The sequence below is a fragment of the Trachymyrmex cornetzi genome, unplaced genomic scaffold, assembly GCF_001594075.2.
Source record: "Trachymyrmex cornetzi isolate Tcor2-1 unplaced genomic scaffold, Tcor1.1 scaffold4, whole genome shotgun sequence".
In the NCBI taxonomy this organism is placed as follows: Eukaryota; Metazoa; Arthropoda; class Insecta; order Hymenoptera; family Formicidae; genus Trachymyrmex; species Trachymyrmex cornetzi.
Genome location: NW_017298743.1, coordinates 958 through 11,701, shown reverse-complemented (window position 1 = coordinate 11,701; position 10,744 = coordinate 958). Strand labels below are relative to the sequence as shown.

The window sequence follows — 10,744 nt, the reverse complement described above, 5'->3', positions numbered from 1 at the left end:
CATAAATGTAAAGCATTTTCGATATATTTATGCCTGCTGAAAACGAATTCGTTGATCAAAGTCTATTAATACAATATCAATCAAAATTTAATCTATTAATACAATTTTAAGAAAAATGGTATTAAATATGACGATTTTTTTTGAAGATTTTTATGACGTTGCATTGTCAGTAAATTTTTTTTCTAAATTTCATTAATGTCACTTAAAAGTATCACCATTTAGATTTAAAATGCATTTTATTTCGTTTCGGTATAATTTTTCATTTTTAAAATGTAGCAATTTGAAAATAGCTTTTTTAAAGGCATTTTTCCATCTTAATACTACATTACAATGTGGAAGGTAAGTGCTATATAGTACTTAAATAGCATAATTGGATCATAAATAAAAAAGAAATAAATATAATATAGCAAGAAGATTATAATATCTTCAATGATTCAAGATTGTAATCTTTTTTGTCATATTTTATTTGGTCAATTTCACATATTGCATTTTTTCATTTAATACGATCTGATTATACATATTATATAAGTATTTATTTGTCATATAATGTAATATTGATGGAACAAAATACTCTTTCCATGTAATTGTTATTCCGAAAATAAAAAAATCATCCTCATACAGAAATTAAACAAAATGCTGAAAACTGATAATACTTTCGAGCGATAATAAAATATAAGAAAAATTTGTTATCGACGTTACAATGTCATAAAAGTTTTTAAATTCGTCGTTTTCTTCTTCTTTTTTTTGCATAATTTTTTTCGTAATTGTGACAAAAATTTAACCAACTTTTTTCTTCTTTCGTTAGAAATCATCGTAACTCTTTCCGAAAACGACATCGTCTTTGCTCTGCAACTATGAACTAAACCGAAGCGGCACGCCACAAAGAGCGGTTCAATGCCTCAGCCGGCCACGAATCACGATGAGAGGAAAGGAGAAAAAGAGAAAGAGAAAAAGGGAAAGAGAGAGAAATCCATCTGTCGCTCCAGCAACAATTCAGCATCGGCCGTCGGTGCAGACGGCAGGTGGCGTTCGTGTATCCGATGCGCGTCGTTTTCCGCCATCTTTGGACAGTGAAATCGTTGTTGAGACTTCGTGAGGAGTGTCGAGTTGACTTGTAGAGTGTAACGATAGTGCGTGAACGTGGTATCAAACAACAACGACGACGACGACGACGACGTGGAGAAGGCTGTCGCTCGCCAGTCGCGAGAATAGCGAGCCGTCCGGGATCGGTGTCGCGTGCTTGAACGGGATTCGCGGATAATCGGGGGACGCGGAGTCGAGCGTCGAGCACGCAGCACGGTAAGTGTCGACTATCGGCCCGCGCGGTGCGCCATTGCGGCCGAGTTCTCTCGCTCTCGTCGCCGCGTCGCGAGACTCGCGAGTCGCGAGTCGCGAGTGTGTGTTTACATTGGGTGTGTCAAAGTGCCTGTTGTCCACGCCGGAGTTGAATAAATCCGCCGTGACTTTCGGTCGGAGGCTCCGACGTGCGTTATATTCCTACACAAGGCGTCTCAGAATTTATCAGAATTTATGGCACGTTAATACTTTTCCGAAGACAGAGAAGGAGAGCGAGAGAGAGAGAGAGAGAGAGAGGGAGAGAGAGAGAGAGAGAAAGAGAGAGAGAAAGAGTGAGGCTGCTGCAACATGCATGCGTTAATTTACGACAGTTTTCAAGCCTTCGGGTGCTATTTCATTCGTGCGTTTTGGTCGTACGACAAATGTGCGCAGGACGGAGAGAGAATCTGTCTATCCTATAGCCATTTAAAAGGCTTGAAAAATTCATCGTACAACGAATACGCACAAATGAAATAACGGCCCTTTCCGACACTCGAAGAGCTACCTGCACAAGAGCAAAGATTGTGAAAAGCCTTCGCTATTTGATTCTTTCGAGATTTCTCCCGTTATTTTGAACCATAAATCTCAACGTCTCTCTTGTTCCAGCCTCAAAGGCGCGCGTCAAAGAGAATTCTCCGCTCGAGCTGGGTTCCAAGTCGATCGCTCGACACGAACATGCGCGTCGGTGTCTCATACACCACAACGTGAATTCTTTTCGTCGTTCGACAAAACCTTTAATCTCGATACTGCGCGTTCTCCCGATCATTTTTATCCACCGTCTCTTCTCTCATCCTTGTCGCTCTTCTGGTCGGCTGACAACGCCACGTATGTACTGTACGTACCGTACATAGTTACATACACGTACACACATGCCAATTGCCTTTCCCTTTGCCACCCCCGCGCTCTTCACCTCCCCCCTCCCGCGAGACCTCGTCGATTGTCAGAAAATGATGACACATCGCATTCCCGCAGTTCTCTCGTTATGTCACGCGGCCAGCGCTCCTCCGTCCCACCCGAAATTCCGCGGGGGACCCCGCTATAATTCCCGCACGGTCGCATCCCGCGGCTACACCCGACGGGTGCAACGGCACGACGCATATTCGATCGCGGCCGGCCGTGCGAACACCCACAAGGCCTGAAGCTGTGCGACGCACAGAGCGAGACAGAGAAGGAGGGGAGAATAGAGGGAAAGATAAAGAGCGACCGAGAGAGGAGAGGGGAGAGGACCCTTCGATCGCGCCCACATTCCGTGCGGGAGCATCTTTCCCTGTCGCAGCAGGATGCACTGACCCGCCGTACCGTCCTATTGTCACGCAAGTGAACATCTCAACGAACGTATGTCGTTTTCTCTCGTTCATTCTCTTCTCGAAGCACTTGGTGGGATCTGCAATCCCTCACCAAGCCGGTAAACCACTCGGTCTCGGAACATTTCAGTCTCGAGTCAGACGACAGGAATGTCGTTTCGCGTTTGCTTTTTTTTCACATTGTTGATGTCACCTCCTTTTTGCATAATTGGAATAGCGCGAGCAGAGAGTAGCCGCGTGACGAGGACCTGTACTGTAGGACGGTGTATTCGTAGCAACTGTAGATTTTGACGGAGTCTTGCTTTTGTTTCTTTCAGGTACGGAGTTAAGCTCTTGCCGGAATCATGAGTTACCCAATGTCGACGAATCAATCTAGACCGAGTGAGTCACGTTCATATGATACAATTTGTCGCAATCGGGTCGTGCATGGGACTTACGTTTGTTTGAATTACAGTGTCTCAAGGAAATTATCAGGGCCCAGGCGACTTGCCTATGGGCTCTGCCAAGGAACAGACACTCATGTGGCAGCAGAATTCCTACATGAATGACTCAGGTATCCATTCCGGCGCTGTCACTCAGGCACCATCTCTGTCTGGCAAGGAAGATGAAGAGATGGAAGGGGATCAGCTGATGTTCGATCTGGATCAAGGATTTGCACAGGGTTTTACACAAGATCAAGTTGATGGTGAGACTATTACTACTTTCATAAATTCGATGTTATCATTGCAAAGTTGGATATTGTGTATTATTATAGAGAATGGTATTGACATCTTTTAGAAATGAATCAGCAACTGAGTCACACTCGATCACAGCGTGTGCGTGCTGCTATGTTTCCCGAAACATTGGAGGAAGGTGTAGAGATACCTTCCACGCAATTTGACCCCGCACAGCCCACCGCTGTGCAGAGATTGGCCGAACCGAGTCAAATGCTGAAACATGCTGTTGTCAATTTGATAAATTATCAGGACGATGCTGATCTTGCTACGCGCGCTATTCCAGAATTGATCAAATTATTGAACGATGAGGATCAGGTGGTTGTTTCTCAAGCGGCCATGATGGTACACCAACTGTCTAAGAAAGAAGCCTCCCGTCATGCTATTATGAATAGCATGCAGATGGTAGCCGCCTTAGTGCGAGCTATCTCTAACAGCGAAGATTTAGAATCGACGAAGGCTGCAGTCGGCACCTTGCACAATTTATCGCATCATCGACAAGGGTTGCTAGCTATTTTCAAGAGTGGCGGAATCCCTGCGCTTGTAAAACTACTGAGTTCCCCAGTAGAGTCCGTTCTCTTTTACGCAATAACGACGCTGCACAACTTATTGCTTCACCAAGACGGCTCTAAGATGGCCGTGCGCCTTGCCGGTGGTTTGCAAAAAATGGTCGCTTTACTTCAACGAAATAACGTTAAATTTCTAGCCATTGTTACCGATTGTCTGCAGATTCTGGCATATGGAAATCAGGAGAGCAAGCTGATTATTCTTGCTTCGCAAGGCCCGATAGAGCTTGTGCGCATCATGCGCTCTTACGAGTATGAGAAATTGTTGTGGACCACTTCGAGAGTATTGAAAGGTAATTTGACCCTAATTTGTGGATAAAAACATGGCAAATGATCCTGCAAAATTCTTCTGGTATCTTTGAAGATAATACCTGTGAAAGCCTAAAAAACGTTATAATGAAATTTTGCATTTATTAATAGATAATTTATTTTGTTTGCAGTATTATCTGTTTGTCCTAGTAATAAACCCGCGATTGTGGAGGCTGGTGGTATGCAGGCACTCGCCATGCATCTTGCAAATCCGAGTCAAAGATTAGTGCAGAATTGCTTGTGGACTCTGCGCAATCTGTCAGACGCTGGCACAAAAGTTGACGGACTCGACAATTTACTACAGAGTCTTGTACTTGTGCTGGGTTCAGCAGATGTCAATGTGGTCACTTGCGCTGCTGGCATACTGTCAAATCTTACTTGTAATAATCAGCGCAATAAAGTACGTCCAATAAAATTTTTTTACAATGCTCTTATGCTCTTATCTAATTTATAAGAACCTCACATAGTCAATAATACTGTAAGTACTAATAGTATTATTGAGTGTGTTAATATTGGTAGATTAATGTAGAATATTGACGGTGATTCGAATTTCTTCATTCTCGAACATTAATATTTTCTATCACACATCAAAATCCTCTACCACAGAACGATATTGATGTTCAAGGATCAAGAAATTCGGATCAATAATATCATGATTTGTTGATGCTAAATATTATTGACCATGTAAGGTTCGTAATGTACATAAAACTGAGCTGAAATATCAATATAATATTGGTCGTGTAAGGTTTACATTATACTTTTTGTTTAGGTTGCAGTATGTAATTTTGGCGGTGTCGACGCTTTGGTTCGTACGATCATCAATGCCGGTGATCGGGAGGAAATAACCGAACCAGCAGTGTGCGCCTTACGTCACTTGACCTCGCGTCACGGCGAAGCGGAAATGGCGCAAAATTCCGTTCGGATAAATTATGGTATTCAAGTTATAGTCAAATTACTTCACCCGCCGTCGCGCTGGCCATTGGTAAAAGCAGTTATTGGGTTAATCCGCAACTTGGCTCTTTGTCCTTCTAATCACATCCCGTTACGCGACCACGGCGCAATACATCATCTTGTAAGACTTTTGATGCGTGCATTCCAGGATACTCAACGAGTGAGTATAAGTCATTATAGAAAATAAAATCATATAATATATATTGCATAATAACAGTTAATACTTTAATTGTATAATTTTCTATTAAGAAAATATTTAGTTATTGTTATTTATATGCGCGCTATTTAAAGACAAAAAAACATTAACATAAAAAATATGACATTATAGTTTTTACATAATAGAACGATGCTATTTTTTATTTGCAGCAACGATCATCTGTTGCTAGTACCGGAAGTCAACAAACATCGGGTGCATATGCAGATGGAGTACGAATGGAAGAAATAGTAGAAGGTTCAGTAGGTGCTCTTCATATTCTTGCAAGAGAGTCCAATAATAGGATGATAATTCGATCGCAGAACGTAATTCCAATTTTCGTACAAGTACGTATTGCTATTTTTACGAAAATGCTTATAATATTTTCTCTGAATTTCTTAAATTGTATCTTAATCTTAAATGATAGTTAAATACAAATTCTCTGCATTTATCTCCCCCATTATAATTGTATATAATTTCTTAATCTGTAACCTTCAAAGTTTTCTTATTAACAGAAGTATCTTTCTTTACGCGATTGAATAATATGATTCTTTTTTCGTTCGCAGCTATTATTCAACGAGATTGAAAATATTCAACGTGTGGCAGCCGGTGTACTTTGTGAACTGGCAGCTGACAAAGAAGGAGCGGAAATAATAGAACAGGAGGGTGCAACCGCCCCACTGACAGAGCTGCTACACTCAAGGAATGAGGGTGTGGCTACTTACGCAGCGGCAGTGCTATTCCGCATGAGCGAAGATAAGCCGCAAGAATACAAAAAACGACTTTCCATGGAGTTGACGAATTCTTTATTCCGTGAGGATACAAATCTGTGGAACAATGCCGACTTCAGCATGGCTCCGGATCTTCAGGTATTGTAAAGAACGGACATAATAGTGCACGTTATTTTATCTCGTGCCGTGGCGAAATAGATTTACTTGCAAACACTATGTAACATAGAAAGTTTTAGTTTTATGTATTAGCTTTGCCTTTTTATAATTGACTTTTTCCAAGTACATGCCAGGAGTCAGGTTTGTAATGTTACATAAATGAATATATTGTAGTATAGAAGTATGTTAAACACTTCTAGGTGGTTACATTGTGTTCGGTAAATTATGCCACGTTATGGTAATAGCTCTTATTTGATTATAGAGACACTTCCCTCTAATTATTAAAAAAAAACAGGTATTTATACGTTAAGGTTTTCCCCGTGTAAGATTAATTCCAAACACAGCTGTTTACAAGCCATGTACAACATCATTTATCCAATTTGCACCACTAAATCATCTGCAGTACTATAAATCATTTGCTTACTATAGCGTTTAGTTTTCACTATCATATTGATGTTCGAAGATCAAGAAATTCGGATCAATAATATCATGATTTGTTGATACTGAATATTATTGACCATGTAAGGTTCGTAATGTACATAAAACGTTAGTTTTTACGTTTTAGACTTTTATTATTATATTTGCGGAGATGGCGGGTACACAATGTAAAAACTAATTTCATAAAATTTTACATTGCTTATGAGCGAGCAGTTTTAAAATGTTTGCTTTTTTCACGCAAAAATGCATTTTAATATATATTCACATTAACTTGTAAATTAAATTTCAAGTTTTACATGCTTAAGCTTTATAACATACAGTTTATTATACCCGAGATTCAATTATATTATTATGACATTTTTATATCAATATTTGTTTAAACGTGAGAGATTAAAGAAATTGACATGATCGTGACATAATGATGACGAGATGCAATTACAATCTTAATCAAATTGATAATTTGCAAGATTACAATATGCATGGGAATGCGTTTTGTTCCTTCTGCAGATGTTTATTTCAAAAATTATCTTTTTATTTTTTGTATTATTTTATCATTCATGTTATTATTCGTGCCAGCCCCCGTTGGTCATTTTTTTTAATTATTGTAAAACTTATCAATTATAGCGCGAAATTTGCCGTATTTTGAGATGTTATGACATGCCCTCCCTTAGAAGTTATGCTTTGTGTTGACCTCAGCTACCTAATCTTCAGGACATGCTTGGCCCTGAACAAGGCTATGATGGTATGTATGGCCAAGGACCTCCTAGCGTACACAGCAGCCATGGCGGTCGGGGTTATCAACCGCAAGGTAATTTATATGTTAGCCATTTTATTCATCGAATGCTGCTTCTGAACAATCGACTTATCCGATCAAGGGTAGACGGAGCTATAAATGGTCATAAAAAACAAATCTTATTTTGTATAAAATGTGTTTTTGTATATAATCGTCATGACAAATTGCATTTGACGTATAATGACGGAATGACTGTATACGCAATAATGCAACCTCACGAACCAATTCTGTCTTGCATTATAAATACGAGGAAATTTAATAAATTTACTACTTTCTTTGTGACATCACTTCTAATATGAAATAATGCATTTAATCGTATGTTATTTTAACAGCAGCTTAACCCATGGACTTAAATTAAAATACAGGCTATCAACAGTTTCTCGCAGTAACATAGGTGACATTTGGTCTTCATGTATTTTTCTGGTTTTCGTTATCTGTTTGATGTCTAATTAATTGTTAATTTTAACTGCATGTTCAATGTTACATGTAGAAATTTAAGATTAGTCGAGCACGCTTATTACTATTAAACGTATTCCACAAAAGAATCTGATAACTTAATTTTCGTAACAGTGAATATGAGAACTCATTGCGTGTGTAAATGGTTTTTATTAAAACTAAGAAAATTACGCAGCTATCGCTTAACATTCTTTTTTCTACAAACATATCTTAATTACCTACATAAATTTATAATTAAAAAAGACCTTAAGAGTTAAATTATATTTAATTTTACATTTCTTGATCTTATCTAATTTATAATTATCTCATTAGTCATTACCTCATTTATAATTATGGATGCATCGTTTAATATATATGTAGAATACTGTTTTCAAGTTATTTCACCTACGCATGCTTACATTGTTTTGTATGCAAATACTTCTCTTATTTTTTATTTCTGCTATAATACGCGTTTTATGATGTTGGAGTCGTATAGAAGGATGATGTTTGTAAGTAACTAAATAAAAAAGAATTCCTGCATTTATTCTCCAAGAGGAAGTATTATAAATATTTATCAATTTCTCTTGAAAATTAATTGAAAATATTTAATACTTTTTTGTATTTGTCTCATACGCACGCGGTGGTATGTGAAATATAGAGCTTCAATATTACGTGACTATTGTATATCACTTAATTTTAGTAATTAAAAAAAAGTTCAAGAATTTTTTGATTTGTATATATTTATTCTCTACATATCTATTTGTGATTATTTAGTATTATCAGAAAGTAGTTCTTTTGTCATTAAATAATTTGTTTGATGCAACTAAAGATTTGTAATGAAAAATTATCATAAATTAATTCAATTAATTAATTAACTAAATTAAGTAAATATGGTAATCACAAAATATAATTTCAGCGTTATATAATATTATAAAATAATTATATAAAATATATAAATTGATTAAACTATAATTAATAGAAAATATGTAATCACTTTAAAGACATACAGGAAACTTTATATCTCTTAAAGCTAAACGATTCAAAATACTTTGCTAGTTATGCTTCACTGATTAATGAAGTTCCTGCACTTCGCGTGCAGTGTGTAATTTTTATTGATGTAATTGTCGAACAAAGATCAAATGAATTTTTTTATAAAAAATAATTTTTCTTGCAACAGGTTATGACCAGATACCAGTAGATTCCATGCAAGGGTTAGAGATAGGTGGTGGATCGACATATGGCGCAATGGACACTATGGACGTGGCGCATGATGGTGACTTAAGTTTCGATCACTTGGAAGAGCTTCCTGCACCGCCGCAAGATAACAACCAGGTCGCAGCCTGGTACGACACCGATCTCTGAATCCGTGCCATTTTTAAAAAATTCAAAAAGCAGGAGCATTATTTTAAAGTATTAAGCGAACTTTCATAGTAGAGTCTTAATTATCCGAGCACTCTGGTTGAATGTCCGCATTCTAGACTCAAGAGTCTCTCTATGAAAATTCGCTTAATACTTTAAAATAATGCTTCTGCTTTTTGCTATATCTGTTATTTTTTATTGTGCGTACCACGCTGGTGGAAAATAAAAATGAGAACCATCAAGAAAGATCGGGACAATTGGTTCTGACTCTTGTGGTGTTGAATAGCTTACCGCTCTGTGCGATTGACTCGCGATCGTGGGATTGAACCCGGATCTACAGATCGCGAGTCAATCGCACAGAGCGGTAAGCTATTCGACACCTCAAGAGTCAGAACCAATTGTTCCTGTTATCCCTCTTTTTTTTATCTTACTTTTTTAAATCATTTTCTTGTCGACTTATGATCGGCATTCAAACCGAGCGTCGATTGTTGTTGAATGAATGATGTGCCAAGTGATCACGCAATGCTTGGTATCCTGATTCATGATACAGATGACTGTTTTTGAATAGTGTACTTTAAGATTTATGAACGATCGTATCTTAATAATTAATTAAATGACGCTCGGGAAATCGGGACTCATGTTCGACATAAAATAATACCGATTGGTGGCTATCGTGTCTCGACCGTCTATCGGTCCGTGAGAAGTCACTCTCGAATATAAAAAATCGGTTAGTCACGCTATAGTTGACATCTTCCTATAGTCCACGTTCGTTTCGTCAGATGGAAAATGAAACATTCGCGCTAATCCATATCGACCCAAAAAAATATATCGCCTGTATGTAATCGCCTAATATGATCATTCACCCGAACATATAAACATTATATCGATGTATTAGAATTAAGGGAGACACATGTAATTCGTACACACATGTATATGTATCGTTTAATTGTCTATACAAATAAACAACAATTAAGCGACCAATGCTTTCCTTCTGGTTTTATAATATAAACCGAATTGTGCTAACTGTGGAAATATGATTATAATCAGTTTTGGTAGAAGTAATTACGGTACAATTATCTAAAGTGAATGGCAATTTTAGAAACCGCAATTATTGTTTTTTTTTTACTAGATTGAATTTAGGTAATAATTACGTAACTTCATATAATAATAAATTTTGTAATAAAACGTATAAATTTAAATAAATTATAACTAATTTAGATACAAGTAAAATTAATCTATTTTTCAAGGGAGCATCGAAATAGTTCGTAGATTGAAACGTCGATAAATGTTTTATAAATGACGAGATATTCGAATACAGTCATCGGTCATATACCGATATTGAGGATCGTTCACTTTGATGTTAATATGCTATAGAAAATAATTTCATCGAGACTTTCACTTGCCAGTCTCGGCGGGAGCGTTTACTGTGTCCCGAGATAAGACGTTACGCGACGTCGACAC

General features: G+C 37.6%; 1 protein-coding gene across 5 annotated transcripts; it reads left to right on the top strand.

Moving 5' to 3' along the window:
- The first annotated feature begins 1,030 nt into the window (after positions 1-1,030).
- arm (armadillo) lies at positions 1,031-9,303 on the top strand. Of its 5 annotated transcripts, XM_018512315.1 has the most exons (11): positions 1,033-1,279; positions 2,897-2,902; positions 2,957-3,020; positions 3,094-3,324; positions 3,417-4,211; positions 4,359-4,627; positions 4,997-5,338; positions 5,545-5,718; positions 5,938-6,240; positions 7,393-7,504; positions 9,102-9,303. In XM_018512315.1, exons 3-11 carry the CDS (start codon positions 2,984-2,986, stop codon positions 9,284-9,286), a joined length of 2,448 nt encoding a protein of 815 aa, XP_018367817.1. In that variant the 5' UTR covers positions 1,033-1,279; positions 2,897-2,902; positions 2,957-2,983; the 3' UTR covers positions 9,287-9,303. The 5 variants fall into 5 exon arrangements, with proteins under 5 accessions (XP_018367820.1, XP_018367817.1, XP_018367819.1 ...); XM_018512317.1 differs by lacking the exon at positions 2,897-2,902 and having other exon boundaries at positions 1,033-1,299; positions 7,408-7,504; XM_018512314.1 differs by lacking the exon at positions 2,897-2,902 and having other exon boundaries at positions 1,033-1,299.
- Positions 9,304-10,744: the final 1,441 nt, after the last annotated feature.

What these genes read in the sequence shown, in the direction of transcription:
- arm (XM_018512315.1), top strand. Translation starts at nt 2,984, where the DNA reads ATGAGTTACCCAATGTCGACGAATCAATCTAGACCGA. An exon ending in TACACAAGATCAAGTTGATG is followed by an intron (nt 3,325 to 3,416) that starts GTGAGACTATTA and finishes GACATCTTTTAG; the next exon opens with AAATGAATCAGCAACTGAGT. An exon ending in GCATGGCTCCGGATCTTCAG is followed by an intron (nt 6,241 to 7,392) that starts GTATTGTAAAGA and finishes TGTTGACCTCAG; the next exon opens with CTACCTAATCTTCAGGACAT.